Source organism: Pipistrellus kuhlii, unplaced genomic scaffold, assembly GCF_014108245.1.
Source record: "Pipistrellus kuhlii isolate mPipKuh1 unplaced genomic scaffold, mPipKuh1.p scaffold_m20_p_1, whole genome shotgun sequence".
Lineage (NCBI taxonomy): Eukaryota > Metazoa > Chordata > Mammalia > Chiroptera > Vespertilionidae > Pipistrellus > Pipistrellus kuhlii.
In genome coordinates this window covers 113,648,921-113,670,566 of record NW_023425404.1, presented here as the reverse complement: position 1 = coordinate 113,670,566, position 21,646 = coordinate 113,648,921, and the positions used below count along the sequence as shown (strand labels likewise).

At 46.8% G+C, this 21,646-nt stretch overlaps 1 protein-coding gene across 1 annotated transcript in view; it reads right to left on the bottom strand.

Moving 5' to 3' along the window:
* Positions 1-21,646, bottom strand: part of KIAA1217 (KIAA1217 ortholog) — a 296,834-nt gene that overhangs the window by 18,584 nt on the left and 256,604 nt on the right. Inside the window, 5 exon segments of the mRNA XM_045588070.1 lie at positions 661-1,057; positions 5,096-5,243; positions 5,695-5,825; positions 10,400-10,575; positions 20,258-20,424. Of these exon segments, the coding sequence (XP_045444026.1) occupies positions 661-1,057; positions 5,096-5,243; positions 5,695-5,825; positions 10,400-10,575; positions 20,258-20,424 (1,019 nt within the window).

Below are 21,646 nucleotides of genomic sequence, written 5' to 3'. Positions count from 1 at the left end.
TGAACAGCAGGATGTGTGGGGCAACCAGTGTGGGACAATCAGGCCAGTGGGGTGGGAGGGGGTGGGGGGAGGGCGGACGTGTGAGGAGCAACCAGGTCAGTGGGGGGCCGCTGGGGGTAACCAGGTTGGGGGGGCAGTTAGAAGCAACCAGGCTTGCAGGGAGGGGGCAGCTGGGGGCAATCTGGCTGGTAGGGGGAGAGGCAGTTGGAGGGGCAGTTAGGGGTGATTAGGCCAGCATATAGAGGCAATGAGGGGCGATCAGGCCAGTGGTGTGGGGGTGGGTAGGGGGGAAGCAGTAAGGGGTGACCAGGCAGGCAGGTGAGCAATTAGGAGCCAGCAGCCCAGGATTGTGAGAGGGATATCCGACTGCCGGTTTAGGCCCTATCCCGGGGATTGGGCCTAAACCGGCAGTCGGACATCCCCTGAGGGGTCTCAGATTGGACAGGGTGAAGCTGGGCAGAGGGGACCCCCTTATGCACAAATTTTGTGCAGCAGGCCTCTACTATATATAGAAAATATAAACACAGTTTCACAAAAAATGTAAATCAGGTACATGCATGTGCTATCTCTACAGCCAGGCTGTAAATTCTTCAAGGGTTAGGACTATGAGTTACACTCCTCTATGGGGCTACAAAAAATGGAAGTATTATAGGACTCTACCTCAATAGACACCGCCCTGTTCCTGGCACTCACACTGTGGATTTCCTCAATGAACAAGTTCTGCATGGAGGAGCCATTCATGGGCGCCTGCGGGGACTGAGTTGCCTGTGATGACTGGGAAGCTGAGGCCACTTCCTGTGTGACAGCCGAAGGGCTGGTCGGGTGCTGGGCAGGGTTGGGTGGGGCGGAGGAGAGCTGGGAGGGCTGGGTGACCACAGGAGAGCTCTGTACATGGTGAACCGTCAAGGGCACCACTTCCGACTTCACGTCTCGAGGGACTGCTGCGCCGTGGAGGGGCTGGGACGCCAGGACTTCTGCGGCGGTGGCCTTCTCCATGGCCACATACTGTGCGGCCTCGGCTGCATCTGTCCCTTTCAAGAGCCCATCGGTGACATGTCTAGGAGGAAGCATGCATAGCTATGAAAATGGGTGACTTTCGTTTTATTATTACTATTTTTTAAAATATATATATTTTATTGATTATTTACAGAGAGGAAGGGAGAGGGAGAGAGAGCTAGAAACATTGATGAGAAAGAAACATCAAACAGCTGCCTCCTGCACACCCCCTACTGGGGATGTGCCCGCAACCAAGGTACATGCCCTTCACCGGAATTAAACCTGAGACCCTTGAGTCTGCAGACCGACGTTCTATCCACTGAGCCAAACCGGTTTCGGCTCATTTTATTATTATGGTGCAAGTGAATGCGGTGCCATCCCAAAGCCAGGCAAGATTTTGTTGCAAAATTAAAACATTCTAACACTCAGAGTAGCAGCTCAGGGTTGAGGGTTTCCATAGCTACTTCCCAACGAAGTAAATTTCCTCCTACTTATCTCTGGCAGCTGCTTTCTCCGCCATATCCTCAGGTGGTGGCCTGCTTTGCTCTGTCCACTTCCCTGCTGTGCCCTGACACACAATTCCATCACTGCTTTGGGTGGAGGTGGCATGAAGTGGTCACATGATTCTCCTCCAGCTGGCCCCGGCCTGGAGAGCCCTCACAGATGTAGTTCTGATCCCCAACGCTTCCTGACACCCCAGATGCTGCTCCTTTCACTTCAAATGGCTCAGGAGGGCAGTCTATGTTCTAATGCCTTCTGCTCACTATTCCTGGTATAAGCTGGCTTCCTTGTCGGGACTGGGCCAAGATTTCTGCAAGATCACCAAGACACCAAATCGAGCAGCTGGGTTAGTCCTCATCCTCTTCTGCTTTTGGGGTCATGTGATGCTCTTTGTCCACTGACACCCATGGTGCAGCGAGAAAGACATGGCGTTGGGGTCAGACAGACCTGGGTCTGAACATCAGTTCTGCCATGTTCTACTGCCATATTGCCAGGGACGTCACCTTTTTGAGTCTCAGATACTTTTCCATAGAACGTGATAATGCCAACAGCTGATTATGTCTTCCCTAGGGTGGTTGTTTGGCTCAGTGTAAAGTTATATACTAGTATGTGAGACAATGTGAGACTTGTACCTGACCTGTAATTTTTAAAAAATATATTTTATTGATTTTTTACAGAGAGGAAGGGAGAGATAGAGAGCTAGAAAAGTCGATGAGAGAGAAACATCGACCAGCTGCCTCTTGCACACCCCCTACTGGGGATGTGCCCGCAACCAAGGTACATGCCCTTGACCGGAATCGAACCTGGGACCTTTCAGTCAGTAGACCGACACTCTACCACTGAGCCAAACCGGTTTTGGCCTGACCTGTAATTTTTGATTAGTCTCTTTCCCTTCTTCCTGAAATGCTTTTTGATTTGAAAAAAAAAAAAAAAAAGACTATATTCTGAGACTGCCCTGCTACTCACGTGGCTGTTCCTTTTGCTACTTAGTTTCCCTACCCTGTCCCTCAGCCCCAAGGATGCCCCTGGACCTCTTCCCTCCTTTCCCTCTCACTCTACCGTAGCCATGTCTTCTACTTCAAATAATCATCTTCACGAAGGCTGCTTCTGACTCTAAATCTCTCTCCCCTTCCTCCTCCCTCCTTCCTCCTCCCCTACCAGCTAGGCAGGGACACCCCTCTGTCTCTCCCTCCTGAACTTCAGTCCACATTCCTAAGTGCCTAGTGGGCAGCTGTGTTTGGTTTTCCTTTCTAGCTCCTCAAAGGCAACACATATCAAAACATTTCTGCATCTTCCTGTGCTGCTGAGTTGCTCTGACTGTGACTGTCACCTGCGTTATCTCCCCGGCCATGGCATCAGGACACAGGCACGTCCTGTCTTCCTCACGGTGTCTCCCCAGTGCCGGATACAGCACATTCCACATGCCAGACACCAACACCAATGAATAGTGTGAACACTTTTGATGGGCAGCCGGATGGCAGCTAAGATTTCTTTTATTTTTATTTTAAAAGTAACTTACCTGGGTTTGTCATTCTGACCACTGAGCACTTATGGGGCAAAAAGTCCTATAACATTCAAAATACACATCCCATCGTTTTTAGAACTTGGTTCTCTGGAAATAAGGCAAGCACTGGGCTCCCTCCTCTGTGCTGGCTCTAACACTTTGTTTTCATTGTTTTACGGGGAGAGAAGGGAGAAGGGGCAGTGGTGTCTGCCAGCCGCTATCTGTTTCCACTTAATAAGGGTGGCTTGTTCTGGGCTTTGCAGATGGGTTACCACATTTAGGGAAGAGCTAAATGAAGAATTCTTTTACCAGATTTTTATCCTGCTGGAAGAAAAGGTTCACTCTGGCAACTGAGAGGACCTAGGAGAAGATGTGACTCAGGTACAATTTCTTCTATACTCAGTCAGAGGTGGTCTCTGCAGGAAGCCACTGCTGAATTTCAGAATTCCTTCGGGAACTTATGCAGGCGATGCTTGAATCTCAAAGGTGACCTTTTCTTAAGGTCACTGTTACTAGAAAAATCTCACTTGTTCCAATGGTTAATAATAATTTAGCTGAAAGTCAGCTGCACATTTATTTATCTTATAAATCTGATCACATGGTTACAGTTAATGACTAAAATTCTCCCAAGAAGCTGTCTAATTTGTTCCTTCTGTCTGTGACCTGCTCTCAAATCTGGCCTAAGAGCTGAAGGGTAATGTCTCTACAATTTCCTGGTTCTATTAAAAACAGAAAATGCAGGGACTGCCACTGTTGGAAACTGGTTTAGTTTTGGTAGTTGTGTCTACTTCCCATGAAAGAGAGGAAGTTTTATAAGGACAGAGTTCCTGTTTGTTTTTATTATCATATTAGAGGCCTGGTGCACGAAATTTGTGCGGGTGAGGAGGTATGTCTCTCAGCCCGGGCTGTGACCTCTTGCAGTCTGGGAGTCCTTGGGGATGTCTGACTGATGGCTTAGGCCCGTGAGCCCGGCTTCTGGGCTTCTGGCTGAGCGGCGCTCCCCTGTGGGAGCGCACTGAACACCAGGGAGCAGCTCCTGTGTTGAGCATCTGCCTCTGGAGGTCAGTGTGCATCATGGTGACCAGTCATTCTGCCATTCGATCTATTTGCATATTAGCCTTTTATTATATAGGACTATATAATAGGGACAGGCTGGACAGGCAGACTGTCCAAACATTACTGACTGCCTGGGTGTGAGATCAGAACCAACTCTGCTTGCTGGAGTCAACCTATCAGTTCCTCTCCCAGCCCCACCTCTGACTTCCAGTGAACTTCCTCAAAGCTCAGATTCTCCCTAGACAATGGGAATGAGAATGCCTGCCACATAGGGTTGCAAGTTAGGAGAGTGAGCTAATACTTACAAAGGCTTAGTTCAGTGCCTGGTACATAGGAAGTGCTCAGTGACATGAGCTATTGTTTTGAGTGTGCTGAGAAGAGAGAGATCTAATTGTCACCCAAGACAGCATACATGAGACGGCATGTATAAAGGTGCTTCTGGCAACACAATCCTGCCTGTGTCAGCACTTTCTATGTGAGTATAGGAATTTTCTTCTCAAGGGAAGTCCTGGGTGACTCGGTGATTTAGTTTAGTTTTTCTTCTGCTGTGACCCTCTTTTACGGGCAGGCAAGGGTGACTGGCTGTACCACGCAACGGGGTTTGTTTCTCTTTTCCAGATCGGATCAACACCTCAGGTGCTCTTGGAGCAGGAAACTCAAGAAAGGCTTTATTTCCGTTCATTTTCTTTGAACCGAAAGTCATCTATGCCCCTGCAGTGAAGGAGGCTAATATATTTTGATCCATTCTTCAGATAATTTTCTTAAAATGCTGACTGAGTTGACTAGTGAATGGCAAGCCCACGCATGTGCCGGATGCAGCAGGCCCTGCTGAAGGCTCAGGACTCCAAGCCACGCGCACAACGGAAGCTCCACGTGGGAAGGGAGTGTGGCTTCTCCTCAGGGCACGGGGAGTAAGATGTGCCATGTCCCAGGTCCCGGGAGCACAGAGGAAGCCTGGGAGTCCAAACCATAGGCCCTCAACCCTCCCCGCAACCCCGCACCCCCCTGCCCGGCCCTCTGCCTGCCCACAGCAGTCACCTCCGCAGCAGGGTCAGGGTGTCGGTCATGCTCCGCACTCTCTGCAGGAGGCAGTCCAGCCGGTGCGGCTCCTCCTTCAGGAAGCGCACGGCCTCCACCTCCACCCGCAGGATGGCTCGCATCTTGTTCTGTAAGGTCGGGAACTCTCCTGCCGCCGAGAGCAGAGGGTGAGCGGTGGGAGAAACAGAACAGCAAGCCCCCACCCCGCACCCGACCCTGGATAGGGCGCAGCGCGTGGGGTTCCCCAGCCACAGTGCTGTTCACACATCTTCAGGGAGAAGTGGGTGGACAGATGGGTTCAAGATAACCCGGGCCTTCTTTCTCGTCTGTGAACTTGGGCTGAGGCGAACTGTCCCTTGGGGTTGTGTTTAAGGAACTTGGCACAGGTGCCGGTTGTTGTAAGAGTCCATGAGGAATGGTATTATCCTGTAGCCCTAAATCTGACAGCGCCCACTACAGGAGAAGCGTCAAGAAGACAGGAAGGCCTGGGTCCCGAGCCTGACCCCTGGAGGTGCTGGGTGGGCCGGGGCATGAGGAAGTGAGTGAGTGAGCAAAGCCCTCCCTGTGGGACAGGCTTCCATAACCCCGAGGAAGCTCACCTTTCAGGGAAGCTACCGCTTCCCCCACTTGTCGCAGGAGGAACGCCCCATCTTCCACGTCTTTTAAGGTGACCATTCGGCTGGCTGATGCAGAGTCCTTCTTCAGGTCTTTCACCAGGTCCTCCAGCTCACTGTGGGGGAGGAGGGGTGCAAGCAGACCACAGAGTGTGAACACCGAGGGCTGACAAAGCACAGGCGCAGGGCCCGGGCTCACCTGGGCTCCCGCTGTGCCCTGTGTCCCAGCCACCTGCCTGCCACCCAGACGGCGGGAGCACATGTTAGCGCAGTGCAGGCAAGTTCACCCAGGCCTGTCTGTGGAGTGGCCCAGGGCGGCCACGGGGAAGGTGGCAGCGGGCTGACAAAGGACCCACTCTTCATCTTCAGTGGCGCTGATGCCAACGAAGGGGGATGTGTGCACTTTGTGACAATAGAGAGAAGGGGGGGGGGGAGGGGAGAGAGAAGGAGAGGGGGGGTAGGGAGATAGAGAAAGAGAGAGAGAAGGAGAGGAAGGGACGGAGGGAGGGAAGGAGGGAGGGAGGGAGGAAGGGAGGAAGAGAGAGAGAGAGAAAGAAGAGAAGAGAAGAGAAGAGAAGAGAAGAGAAGAGAAGAGAAGAGAAGAGAAGAGAAGAGAAGAGGGGTTAGGGAGATAGAGAAAGAGAGAGAGAAAGAGAGAAAGGGGAGAGAGAGCAAGAGAGCGAGAGAGCGAGAGAGCGAGAGAGCGAGAGAGCGAGAGAGCGAGAGAGCGAGAGAGAGAGAGAGAGAGAGAGAGAGAGAGAGAGAATATGCTGTAGTGGAGTAAAATGAGAGCCCAGATCAGGCTTCTTCTCAATTTGGCACTTGACCTTTGGGACCAGACAATTCTCTGTAGTGGGGCCTGTCCTGGGCATTTGAGGGTGTTTGGCAGCACCCCTGTTTCTGTGCACGGAGTGCCAGGAGCACTTCCCCCATCTGTGACAAACAAGAATGTCTCTGGGCATTAGATGTCCTTGGGGGAGGGGAACAAACGTGCCCTGATTCAACCTCTGGTTTATACTGATCGTCCCATCAATAAAGACTGCCTTTCCTTTCCAAACTACAAAGAGAAGAAATGATCCAGACCTTATTATCCATCTCTATCTCTATCTCTCTCTGTCTCTCTCTCTCTCTCTCTCTCTCTCTCTCTCTCTCACACACACACACACACACACACACACACACACAATCCACACTCACTCACCCTCATATGTGCACACACACCTTAGGGTACTGCCAGCTCCAAAAGAATTAAGTTAAGGCCTTTCACTTCAAAAACAAACAAAAAAAGCCTCATGTCACCAGGGAACATTAATAATCCCTCCTAAGCCACATTTGTATCATTTGTTTGCCTGTAAATCTACCCCCCACCCCATTTATAGAAATAGGGAAAGCACTCTGAGATGAAGAGCCACTGGGTGGCAGTAAGTGAACAGCTGTGAAGCTGTTATGCGGTGGAGTCCTGTGGAGCAGGCAGCAGCAGGAAGAAAAAAGGAAGGCAGTATTTGCAAAAAGGTGGCCCACCAAGACCCTCCCACCAGGTGGATGAGTGGTTGAAGTGATGGATGGCACCACAGTTGTGAGAGCGATTCAGGCAGGATGGCGCATGGTTCCACAAGGACCATGGGGCAAGCAGCAGATTCGTCCACCTCCGAGAAGCGGGGTGGAGTTCTTGCTGATGTCTTTCATTCTGTTATGGAAAATGGGCCAACAGTGCTGATGATCCCTTCAGATAAGATGATGCAACTTCAGAACCGAAATGCAAAGCCATCTCCTCACTGTCCACATTCACAAACCAGGGACAGACACCCAGCTTACGTGAACCCACGGGAACGGTCCCACAGCTCCTGCACCCGAGGTGGAGAGAATGTGTGCCATCTCTCATAAGAGTTCTAAATATGTGAGGAAACGTCCTTTTCCACTTCATAACCTAACAGATTGGACACGCTGCCCAGTCCTCCTAAGCTTTGATGGAAGAGCTGAGACCCAAATGTTATCGTGGTTCCATTAACAATCCTGCAGCCGGCCAAGTTGCAATTAATACTCTAAGGAGCTGTCATCTGACCAGTCAGCCTAAAATCCTAATTGAATCTCTTCCACACAATGTGACTCTTGGATTTTATAACTTTGCTCCAGGTGCTTATAAATACTGTAAAGGCCCAGCACAGTTGGGCCTTACATGTCAGTTTTCCCTATATTGATCATAAAACATAGAGAAATATGTGAGTGCGTGAGTGCGAGAATGTGTGTGTGTGTCTGCGTGCGCAAGGGGAGAGGTGGGGAGGAGGAGGAAGGAAAGGAAGAGAGGGGGGAGGGGCAGGAAAGGAGGAGGGAGAGGTGCAACTGTTCTCCTAAGGTTCCAGAGTTGAAATTTCCAGCTGTCTTTTGTAACCACTCTGATCCATCCAATCCCGTTTGCATTCATTTTCTCATTCCTATTTCTACTACTTGACTCAGCTCTTACTGACTTTTGTGTGGACTGTTCAAGTCAGTCCCAATATGATTTCTTAGACCAGCGGCCGCATACCTTTCGGACCTCACAGACCACCAGGGGTCCTCGGACCACCGTTTGGCGACCAATCCTTGTCTTAGACAATTTCTTTCTCCCTCTGTCAGCCCTGCATGCGATGGACAGAGGGATCCACCTGAAATACAGTCAGAATCTGTTCCTTTCTTGATCAAAAAAGCTTCGGTGACATCAGGCCAGGCAGGAACTCCCAAATGGGAAGATGATTCAGAATCTCCCCTGTATCTTTGTAAAACGCACAGTCCTAAGCTCCATCCTGAGAAATCTTGAACCAGGGGTTGGACCCAGCAACTTTCTTGAAAAGCCAGAAACCCAGTTACGTGATCTTCCAATCTCGGTAAACACAGAACAAACAGACATCATGCAGGCATACTGGGCGTGAGCATGGTCTAGATATGGGGAGGCACCACGCAAACAGAAATAGCATGACCCAAACACGAGACATGATTAGGATCTTGTATCCACGCTCCACCCACCTGGAGTACTCTAATTTTCCAAGGATGTCCTGTGCCTTCCTGGTCCTAAGACTTACTGGTTGTAGGGTTCCTCTACTTGGGGGTCCCCCTCCACTGATGAAATCTCACCAGTCCTCAAGACCATTTCAGTTCAGTGTAACACACCTTTGTGAAGCCCTACTGTGCTGTGCTTGTCTTGGAGGCACAGGAAGAATAATTTCAGGCCAAGTCTCCCTGGTTCCCGGAGCTCGAAGCCTTTATAGAGGCTAACCTGGCACCGGTAAACCACCTGTTTTGTGCTACACACATACTCCTATGTCCTGTTTTGCCAGACTGAATTTCCTCCAGTGGCTTGTGCACAACCTATTCATGATTGGCCGCCCCACAAAGCCACTGGGGAAGTCCTCTCATGACATGTTGGTTCCGCTCCCCTGCGTATCTCATTCCCATGCTGGCCTCTTAGTCTCAGGATAATATTGAGATCAAAGATGCCTCATTTTAGTCAAGAAGCAAGAATTATCTCGGCTAACCAACAAATACAAAATTTGAAAGGAGGACAATTACTTTTCATAATGTATTTAGAAAATCCATGAAATATAAAAAGGCTATATATTTTAAAAGAAGTTTTCAAGAAAAACCCTGAGGCCTACTTTTAAACAGTTGGGCCAAAATCATTTCAGACAAATAATAGCCTTACTGCTTCATGGTGAGAGGTTAACTACCTATAAATGTATGAGCTAAACACAATATTTTGAGATGGCGATGAACAGTGGTCAAAATTGATTTCTTTGAAAATAATAACTGAAACAGTTTTTTTCCTCAGACTGTTACTGAGAGTGACACTCTAATTTCACCCAGACCCACTGGGTTGGCATCTGAGGCGAGATAAGCTGCAGCCCAAATATCCAACAGGAGACAGACAGAGCACAGCGCTTTCTGTCATGGAGCCTTTGGGGTTCTGGTCAGACAGAGAATTCGGAAGTTGCTCCCTTACGATCCCAATTTGGAGGGTTTAAGCTCTCCAAGAAGCAAGAGAATTATCAGCACTAGGAGAACCGCAGCAATTACTATTCATTATATTATGAGGCGAAATAGTTCTGTGATAAATCTCCATTGCATAACAAGACGTGCATTAACATAAAAGATGTGCCTGCCCCAATGACTGGGGAGTAATAAACCTGCTCACTTCAATGGAGGGGCTTGATCGATGTTTTCAATAAGAACCTCAAGGAAGACTGGGAACTTTCAAGGAAGCATCTCTCCTCCGGATCAGACACACTTTACATTTAAATCCTTCTTTTGTGACTCTAACTGCAGTTGAATAATAGGAAGGTAATTTCAGCGCTGTGCTATTTTGACAATTAGTTTTGATTTACTGAGTTTAAATGCAGACTCCCCGTTCATCACTGGGTTTTGCCATTTGCTCCTTTTAATTCCATGTTGCTGACTGAGCCCTACAGAAGTGTGTGATGTTCCCTCCCTTAAAGAGACCAGCTCCGGTACCTGAGGATTGCTGAATTCCGTGGGCCTGGGCCGGGGGGCGCCAAGAGTCCATGGACAGCCAGAGCCACAGAACTCTAGCTTGCACATAGTAGGTGCTCAATAAAGGGAGAGGGGGAGAAGGCCATCTAGGAAGGGCCTCCTCCTTGGCAAAGTCAGGCTTCCTTTTCCGGTTCAACAGCTACACAGGCAACAAGCGAGGGGCACTCACCATAACTTCTTGACGATCTTCTCCTCTTCATGCAGGTACTTCTGTCTCTCTTGCTCCACCAGCACGCGCTGGCGCTGCACAGGGTCCTCCAGCCTCTTCATCATTTCACTCACCCTGCCGCTGATTTCCAGCTCAGCCTTCTTCATCATGGCCCTCAGCAGCTCCTGGTTCTGCAGCTGTGGGACAAAAGAAATCAACCTCCATCGGCTCTGCCTGCCTGACACGCGGTGAGGGCCTGGCAGGCTTCCGAGGCGGGTGAGGATAAACAGCCGCAGCTGAATCTTGCTTGATTTCAATGAAAAAGGGGAAGACCAAAGGCTGCATATAATGTTGCTTCTTCAGCCAACATCTGAATTTCAGCAGCCAACTGACAATCAGACTTTCATGTCTGAGTCTGCAAAAAAATAGGATCCTTTCGTTACTCTGGTCAATGCATCATGGACAATGGGCATGAACTCTCATTGACACGTTTTTATAGAGAGCAGCCAAGAACACTAGGTCTGGAGCCAAGCGGAGTTTGGATCAGAAACCCTAAGCCTTCTCCCAGGCTACTGTGAGATGCTGGGCATGTTACTTGGCCTGTCTTGGTCTCCGTTTTCTTATCTCTAAGGATGGGGATTCACTTCCGTTGGCAGGGCTAGTCTGAGCATTAAATGAGATCCTGCTTAGGATTAGAACAGGTACTCAACAAATATCGATTTGGCTATGGACTATTTCAGGATACCTACTAAAAGAGAATCGTGTACCTCTTTTTTACAGGGGTTCATGTACCAGACACAGACTGTTACAACATGGTGTTGATAATCATTATCATAATGATAATGATTCCAGACCAACCCAAGGCTCTTGGCAATTTAGTTATTTTCCTGGGTTATACACAGGCTGCTTGTGTGCATCAGACCAATTTCCATGTAATTTTTCCATATACTTTCTAGGGCACCCTTGTTTCTTCTCACAGAGTACAGGGTGTGTGAGTTTGCATCCAGGCTTCACAATAATCTAGTTAAACACTTGAGTCCTGTTTCCAAGAAGGTTCTAAGTGCTCCCCAGGCAAGGAAATTTCTGACAGCTCATAGGCAAGTCAATTCATTCAACCAGCCTCAAAAGCAGTCACTACGTTATACCTAACGTTCCCCTGAAATGTCCATTTCGTTCCCTCTGTTTTCTGCTTGTGCGGGCTGTCCTACGACTGCTGTGTAGGAGCAAAGGTGTCTTTGTCAACTGTCCATTGTCTGCAAATTGAGGGAAATGCCACCTGACCATGTCACACCTGTATGAACCCTCATCCTGGCTTCTATTTTCTCTGAATAAATAGAAATCAACTCAACAAGAGCCATAAGCAGAGCCACCACCATGTTCCAGCATCAGTACAGCACTGTGACCAACTGGCCATCCAGAGAGAGAGAGAGAGAGAGAGAGAGAGAGAGAGAGAGAGAGACATTGTTTGGGTTCAATGTCTAGTTTTATCACTTAGTAGTAGCCATGTAACTGCGGCCACGTTAATTATCATCCACAAAAAGGCGTAGTAATAGTTAAATCTCATAGGCTGGTAATGTAGATTCAAAGAAGCAATCCAGCGCTGACAGCACAGTACCTGGCACAACCCTGGCTTTCAGTACACACCAGCTCCTGCTATCAGGACCATAACCCTGGTCAGGGCCTGCGGTTTTGTCTGGGAGGGAACCAGATACAACTGTGCCACTCCTAGGTCACCTCCCCTATATGACTCACGACCATGCTCTCAGACTGCTTTGGCTGGCAATGTCTTTTCAATGTCGTTGGAAAGTGTCAATCAGTGCATTGCTGAAAGTCACCACGTCTGGAGACAATGCATGGCAGGCGGCTCCCTCCCATGCTCTCTGCGGCCACAGCTCCTCCTCCTCACGCTGCATGAGGCTGGCACACACATCCCCTCTCAGTGCTCCTGATTGGCCAAGCTCCTCTCTGCCACAGGGACTCTGCACATGCGAGTGCCATCACCTGGCTCATTTCTGTTCTCCATAGAGCCTCCAGGACACAGTGCATGGCACATCGCAGGCATTTCATAAAGGGTGGCTGAGTGCATGAATGGAGCACCATGGCTGGTAATAACAGACAGTGGAGATCTAAAACCTCTTTCCTGGGTGAAAGAAATAGAGGGTGGCCCAGGGGCTCAGAGATGGTTTGGCCTCATTCTAATGCTCTGCCTTGCTCTAACTGCAGTTGTGAAATATATTTACATGGCAACACTACCTACTATCAAAATGGCATTCAGTGCCATGTGTCACATGGCAATATGTATGGGAAGGGACAAATAAGAAGATGATTGTGTCTAACAGTGACTGATGCCTGGGTCCACCCACCCTCCCGCCCCCCAGAGAGGTGCAGCCTCAGCAACAAGAATTTTTAAAAGTCCTCAGGTGATTCTGATGTGCCACCGAGGCTGTGCCTCGTGGTCTAAGGGAAGGGCCCCTGAATGGACAGAGAATGCCCCTGCGCCATGAGCGGTGCAGTGCGGCGCGGTCCTCTGTGACTCTTGCATAAATAAATCTCACGGACAAGCTCCACTAAGGTTAGGCACATGGGAGGTGCCTAATGCATATTTGCTGTGTGAATGACTCTGCAAATAATGTTTCTGAGAAACCCGCAGACATATCAGAACACAAATTCATGTAATATTCCAATTATTCAGCTGGTAACACGGTCAGATCATATTCAAGTTATGGATGGAGGGAGGGAGACACTTGCCTGGAGCTCTGGGCTGCACGACCCTCCTTCCCAGAAAGAGGGGCTTCCGGGAGCCAGCCAGAGGGCGGACCGGCATTTCCTGGGCATTGTCAGCAGCACACTGGCTGGCAGGTGCACAACAGGCCATTAACCATGAAGGAGCAAACACACACTCAGGTTCTCTCTCCACTCTCTTCCAGTCCTGCTCCTTCGCACCCCACCCCCACCCCTGCCAGGTGCTCTTGCCATTGTCTCGGGCCTCCGCCCCAGCCTTGTGTGAAAAGGTGCTGAAGGCAGCATGTGGATCAACACTTCTCTCTTAAATGCTTCCAATAAATTAGTCATCAGCACTTCAAGTCATTATGTTTATTTTGGTTTAGCAGTGGCACCTCCATTTCCATTAACTTAAAAACAAAACAAAACAAAAACAAAACAACAGCACACCTCATTCCATTGTTTACTTTAAAAACAGTAAAATACAGATGCTCCTTACTTTCCCAGGGGTTAGGCCCTCATAAACCTATCATAAGTTGAAAATGCATTTAATACACCTAGACTACGGAACATCATAGCTTAGCCTAGCCTACCTTAAAGGTTCTTAGAATACTAACATTGGATAAAATCATATGGCACAATGATTATGCTATAGATTTATCAGTTATTTACCCTCAGGATTGCAGAGGCTAACTAGCCCAGAAAGGATCAAAATTCAAAATATTCCTACTGACTGTGTATTGCTTACACACCACGGTAAAGTTTAAAAATTGTAAGTTGATCCATCCTAAGTTGGGTATCATTTTAAATGCTCAGGTCAATGAGTTTTGACAAATGTATACACCAAAGTCACCACCACTAAAAAGAGAGATAACCATTTTTTTTTTTTAATCTGCCTAGAAAATCCCGTCATTACTCTTTGCAATCAATCCCCCAACCTTCAGTCCAATGAAACCACCAATCTGCCTCCTGCCCCTTTGGGTTTAGTTCTTCCTGTTCTAGAATGTGATATAAATAGAATTGTATGATATGTAACCTTGAGTGTCTGGCTTCTTAAGTATATTGTTTTTGAGATCCAGCCATGTTGTTGTTTTAGTAGTTCATTCTTTTTAATGTGGAGTGGTATTTCATTGTATGGATAAGTCCACGTATGGGGATTTTATACATTGTATGTACTAAAATTTTTATTTCCTGACTTGATTCTGGTAACCTCACCAAAAGTTACTTTTTTGGGGGGTAGCATTTAAAAAGTAGATTATATTTGACTTTATATGTATGCAATCAGGTCATTGGTGAGTAAAGCCAATTACACTTTTACTTCCCTCTCTGTATGCCTCTTCTTTCTCTTCTAGACTTATTGTCAGGGCTAGGATCCTCAGTAAAGTGCTCAATAGAAGTGACAGCAGCCTTCTTTGGCCTTGTTCTTAATTTTATGGGGAATGTTTTTAGTCTTTTAACTACAGGTTTTATAGGGTTTTTTTCCAGACATCCTTTATCATATTTGAGTCATGGGTGTGTTTATCATTGGTGTTGAATTTTGTCTTTTTTTGTATGTGCACTTATTGAAATATGATTTCTCTCCTTTATTCTGTTAACAAGGTCAGATACATTAATTCATTTTTTCATATTAAAACTATTTTGCATTCCTGGGATAAAACCAAGGATACTGAATTAAATCTTTTAAATATATTTCTGCATTTAACTGCTGCCATTTTGTTAAACATATTTTCTTGAGATATAAGTCTGTGGGTATTGTTTCTTTTAAATAATACAATTGATTTGTTTTTCTCTTAGGGTAATGCTAGCTTCATAAAATGAGCTGGGAAGTGTCTTCTATTTTCTGAAAGTTTTTTCCTTTCAATACTCTAAAGATGTCATTCCATTATCTTCTGATTTAACCTTTGTCTCTGTTGAGAAGTCAGTGTTAATTCTTCTTTATGTAATGCATCTCCCCGCCACACACCCCCGTTCTCCACCAGGCTAAGTTAAAGATTTTTCTATTGATCCCCGTTTTTCGCAATTCGATTCCAATGTACTTTTGTATGGTTTCATATTATAGTCTCCATGTTTGCTCCCTTACAAGACTGGGGACACCCCCTGAGTCTGATTGTCATTCCAGGGTTCATTGCGCTTTTTTGGTCTGTGGATATATAGTGTTAATCAGATTTAGAAAACTTCAGCCATGATTTCTTCTAATGTTTTTCTCTTTTCCCTTGACTACTTAACATAGTTTCACAAATCACTAAGTTTTGGTTCATTTTCTTCAATCTTTTTTTCTCTTTATACTTCAGATTGGACAGTTTCTATTGTGTTTTCACATTGACTGATAATTTTGTTTCACCAGTGATTAATGTTCTATTAAGTGTATTCAGATATTGTGATTTTTAGTTCTTGAAAATTCCACTTAGATGTTTTTTATGTCATCCATTTCTTGTCTCATTGTGTCCATGTTTTCCTTTAAATCCTTGAGAATAACTGTTATAGCAATTAAAGAGCCTTTGTTGCTAATCTTTTTTTTTTTATAATATATTTTATTGATTTTGTACAGAGAGGAAGGGAGAGAGATAGAGAGTTAGAAACATCGATGAGAGAGAGTCATCGATCAGCTGTCTCTTGCACACCCCCTACTGGGGATATGCCCGCAACCAAGGTACATGCCTTTGACTGGAATCGAACCCGGGACCCTTCAGTCCCCAAGCCGACGCTCTATCCATTGAGCCAAACTGGTCTCGGCTATTGCTAATCTTATTATTCTTGCCATTTCATCCACTGATGGATTTTTCTGAAAGTTATTTGTCACATTCCTCAGGATCATCACATGTCTAGTAGTTTTTGAGTGGATGCTGGGCATGCAGTTCAGGATTTTGTTGTTTTACTTTATAGAGAACTTTGTTGTTTCAGTGACTTGTGGATCATATTTGTTCTTCAGAGGCTTGTTTTTAATCTTTGTTAGGGGTAATCTAAGATACATTTTACTCTGGGGCTAGTTTAGTCCTAAAACTGAAGCATGGCTGTTTTCTGATCTCTACTGGGTGTCCCAGGGAACCAATCAAGACTCTTTACTTCTTTATTCTTGCTTGTCAAATCATGAACATCTCCCAGCCTTTTATAAGATTAGCCATTTTACTTTTGCTTAGCTTAGTGGTAGTTCATGCTACACACTTGGCTTATTGTTCAATAACAGACCCACAGATTCATATATGCATCGTTCTCAGCAGAGCTTCCTCTTTTAAAAAAATATATATATATTTTATTGATTTTTTACAGAGAGGGAGGAAGAGAGAAAGAGAGTTAGAAACATTGAGGAGAGAGAGTCATCAATCAGCTGCCTCTTTACCCGCTACCGGGGATGTGCCTGCAACCAAGGTACATGCCCTTGACCGGAATTTAATCTGGGACCCTTCAGTCCGTAGGCTGATGCTCTATCCACTGAGCCAAACCGGTTTCAGCGAGCTTCCTCTTTTTGATATTCCACTCTACAAATTATAGTTGCTTCAACTCTCTAAACTTTGACAGTATCTCCTCAGCTCAGAGTGTAAGTGCTTAGGTTACCCCTTTCTGCATTATGTTCTGAAAAATGCCCCCAGGAAGAAAGCTTAGTCAACTACAAGAATAAAGAGCTGATCTCTCCCTCAGCCAACAGAAAGGGGCAGAACTGTGGTCACTTCTGAAGATACAGGATTAATTTGGTAAAACCCAAGTACTGTGGCATTTTGGGAAGAAGAAGTAGCTCATCTCCTTTCCCCTCTAAATCATCCCAGGAAAGGTGATGGAGAAAGGTGGTCATCTTTTGAAGGGAGCATTTGTTGGGTACAAGACCTTCACCTGTCCCCCTTTACCATTATTACCAATCAATGGCAGACCCAACTGTAACCTACGAATGGGAACATAACTATGTGAAGATTCATTCAGCTCTTAACTGAACAGAGAATACATACATATGATTAGCCCCTGGGCATGAGGGGCACTGTTTAAAGGCAGGGCTTTCAAGTCAAGGGTGTGTCTTTCACGCTTACAGGATGCAGACACCCTACATGTTTCTGCGGCACCCTGTGACAGGTGTCTGAGATCTCAACACTTCCAAAGTCATCCCAATGAATTAGGCATTCATAATACCTGAGAGCAGTTCTCACCATGCAACATTCTAAAATCAACAGTGTCTGGAACACTCTACAATTTCACCCTGGAACTTTCTAGCATCACCAGCACATGCCTCTGGCCCACACCAATGAAGTCAGACTCTGGCAGTGGTGCTTGGCTATCGATACTTTTAGTAAAGAACTCAGGTGATTCTAAGGGATAGCTAGTTCAAAGACCATGCTCTTCTTATTCTCTTAGTCTATAGAAAACTGGAGAGCAGAGGAGAATATACAGTGTTTGAATGGTTTTATTGACCTTCTGCTTGGGCTCCTTTTACCTCCCTTAACTTTTTTTTTTTTTTTTGCCCTGTTAAATCTACCCACCCCACTGTGTCTGCATCACATTTCTTTTCTTGAGAATAATCCATCAATTCGGAAAATGAAATGCTCAAATGGGACACGCTCTACAGTCTAGGACGTTCCAGTGATTTAATTATCTAATTACTGAAGCTGGCAACCAAGCACCAAAGATTTCATTCAATTTCACTATTTTATAATACAGTTCAAAGAACATTGGAAGTTCTAATTCAATTTTTGTTCTTTTGAGACTATTCTAGAGTTTCGCATGTCTCTAATGATAGCTCCATTATTGGACTTGTGATCACTTTGGGGTTGTACTTTATTTTTGGAGTATAGAATACATATGCTGATGGAGAAACTGGAGCTGAGATGGTTTAATTCTTCTGAACTCTTTTTGTCTTACGTAGACTCCCCTGACTGAAGAGACAGAGGCTGGACAGGAAGGAAAGCTGACGGAGACACGGAGGATATAAAGACTGAGGTAGAAGTGACAGCAGCCAGGCTAAGAGCAAAGTGCTTCTCTTTCCTCAGGTGTCTGCTCTTCAGAACTGCAAACACTTCTAAGCTCAAGAGCATGTCTGCTCACTGTTCTTCACACTCCAAAGCCAGGAAAGCTGAGCAGTTCTGGGCAATAAAGGAACTTGTGTGGTTAAGACAGCATTCCCAGACCTTGACTAGAGAGCTGCTTTGTTTGAGAAGCTATGATTCTGCAACGGAGCCTCCACAGTTCAAGGGTTGAAAGGAGTGGCAAGCTGTGGGAGGCTCCTTCCAGAGGACCAAACAATCCCAGCCACCAACGGGGTGATGTCACAGCCACAGGCATCACAATCTTGGTATCAAATTTGCCACACTTCAGCGATGTTTCAGAAATTCCACCCCTGCCCTCAAACCAACAAACATTCACCTTTGAAAGCACTGCCATACAAACAATACATTTTTTTTTTTTTTCTCTTTTGAGTATCCACTGGGGAAAGACAATTTTCAAATGGCCAGCAGGTGGCGCTACAAGGGAGGAACAGTGTGAGAAGGGGCTTGATCTCCACAGACCACAAGTTCTAGTAAGAACTTGGGGGAGGACATGCCCTCTCTGTCCTGCACAAGCATTGTTTGGCTTGCAGAGTGCCATTGGATTTTCATTATTTTCCAACGTTCTAAAAATGAATACAGATATTTTACTTTAAAGACCCCGCATTACCTGATTCTCTTGGATTGCTGAAATGTCCAGGAACACTTACTGTAATACTTCCAGGTTAAGAGCTGGCTGGAATGGAGTGGTAACTGTCCTTTAGAGGGGCTTCTTTGTCATTGTCTCTCCTCCACTTCAACTTGTCGAGTTACTCTCGACACTGTGGCCACTGGACTTTGTCACCTGACACACACCCTCTGCCCAACCCACACGCTCATTTCATCGCAGAGTGTCTTTAAAACTGCAATGCAAGGAGAAGCTAATGCAAAGGATGGGCAACGTCACAGATGACATGATTCATAAAAGCATTTAAATGAATTTGCATGGGACATCCCAGGTGTCTGGGACATTGCCCGAGAGGCGGAGTCGCCTTGGAGGCCTGAGCACTGAGCCGTGCTGTCTGGTGTATCAGACCTTACAGTCCGTGACGGGGCCCCTCAAGCCAGCTGCCTTTCTGTTTATCCTCTGGCAGGTAGAATAAGGGTAAAGCGTCTTCTTGCCTTAAGGAGGTGGTGAAAAATGTAGGGCTCATGCCTCTGTGAGCTGAAGCAAGAAAGGGCCGTGGTCTGAAGCCCTTCCTTGTCAGACCTCCCTGTTTGAGAAGGCTACACCCCACTGGCTACTGTGGATGCCACACCTGTGTGGCTGGGCCAGGCTCCTAGGCGGGTCTGCTTTTACCATTGTTTGAACTATGAACTCCTCGAAGTCAAGGAGGCAGCCTGGGGGGTGGTGTGAGCCAGCTTTCTACCCTCAATGATCAACCTCCTGCCACAGGCAGGCGGCGTGAGGTTGACACATAAAGCATCTCATGACGAGCGGCACCGCCCAGCTCCTCAGTACCCACCAACCAGGAGATGCATTGCTCAGCTTCGTAGGATGCATGCGATTGGCTCACCGAGATTCGTGCCACAGAGGGTCATTTCCCTCCTGCTTTGGTTCCCACAGAGTGCACACATTCCTTAACAATGGGAAAAGGTAAGGAAAATATTATGGGACACACTATCCAGATAGAATGCAGATGTTTTTCTCCACAAATCATCCATGATGGCTTCTTTTCCTTATGAATCAGTCATCTAGTTTAATCTCCTATTTCTAAATACCTCAGAGGTCCTTGTAAAAAAAACAACAACAACAACAAAAAAAAACTCAACTGACTGTCTCACCACTTGGCCTGCTCACTGGGGGGAAGCAAGGAGCCGAACACTAAACAGGAAGTCGGTGCTGGCTGGCATTATGCTCCGCGGGGCTCCTGTGCTCTGTGCTCCCAGCTCTCCTCAGAAAAACAGATGCTTAATGGGCTTTTCATGCATAAAGGCACGCAGAGCTTAAAGAAGTGGCTACACATTGACTACGGTTGCAGGGAAGGTCTGGACCAAGATGAAGTGTGTGAGGGAGGAAACCGTGGTCCGCCCTGAGGAGAGGCTGGTGGAAAGCACCCTGGGGGGCGCTGTGGGGCCAGGGGTGTGGGAGGAGGGGGAAGCTGACTTTGGGCAAATAGGAGGGAAGACATTCTCCATGAGGAATAGTCTGTACCTGGAGCTGTCGCATCTGCTGCAGCTGGAGCCGGAGCTCGGCCACATTCCGCTTCATGTCGAGCAGGCTCAGGTGCAGGGCCGAGGTGCCAGCGGCCAGAGGCTGGCTGGGTGGCCCCAGGGACTCCAGGGCACCGAGTGTCTTCCCGCCAGAAACATGGGGAGTTCCTATGAGAAAAGAGCAGCAAAGACCCTAAGAAAGCCAGACAGAAACTTCAAAGTTAAGCCCTACTCCATCATAGACAGCTTGACTCTAAAAATGCCCATTTCCTTCACTGTGGAAATTTTTTTTTTAAATTATGCTAGTCCTCTATATGACAAAAAAAGGGAATAAAATTTAAATAAAGTATGGAAACTTAATGCAACACTGCAGCATGCAATCTATAACAATCATGTGCTAGAAGCTTAGTGCCAAAGGGAGGCAGATCAATGCAGTATCTAAAGCAGGAGGCCATGAAGGAAGCTGTCTGTCTGTCCACCTAGCTTCCGTTGATGTATATACAGGAGTGCAGAGGAAAGATCAGATGTTCCTGGAACAAAGATTTAACTGTATGTCCGGCTGCTGGTATTCTATGAGGTTTATATGATTACTTTTATAGTGAATCTCTGTAATTTTATAACCAGAAAATTATTTTACAACTTTGGGACCTAACACAGGTTCTCCGTGACTACTTCCTGCAGGCCCCTTAGTTCCGAGCAGAGATCGGGCCCATCACGAAGGGAAGACGAATGAGAGCTGAGTTTCTTCTGAATCTTCCAGCTTTCCACACCAAAAGCAGCAGGACCTCACCCCAGCCCCGATGGCGAGAAAAGCAGGCGCAGCGCGAGAATTCTCTAGGAGAGGAACCCAGGCAGCAGAACAAACGCTTCCTAACACTTCCAGCTGCCATAAACTTAAATAAGCCTCATCTATAATACTTTATAAGTTCATCTGGGAAGAGCCTGACTTGACAAAGTTTGTTTTAAAAGGCCTCAGGAAGGATCCCAAGTAGCACTTACAGGATGAGCAAGGTACAGGAATAAAAAGAGAGTGCTATTCATATATATATTCATATATATATGAACACAAATGCAGTTCTCTGGAACAGGCCACCGGAGTAAAATCCTCACCACACCCACACCCACACCCACACTCACTTCTGAAGGGGCTGGAAACGCTTTCCTGTAAAGGACAGAGTGGAGGGTGTGCCATGGGCCTGGCTGGGCTGCCACCACAGGACCTTCGTGTTGCTCTCCTGTCCTAGAGCATAACTTCACTAAATGGAGAAAATACTTGGTCTTCAACACACACACACACACACACACCCCTTACATAGAAATGATTAGTTTCATTCCTTGATCTGACCAAAAGTTTTACCTTAAGTCCAGTCAGTAAGAGAACTGTGACTCT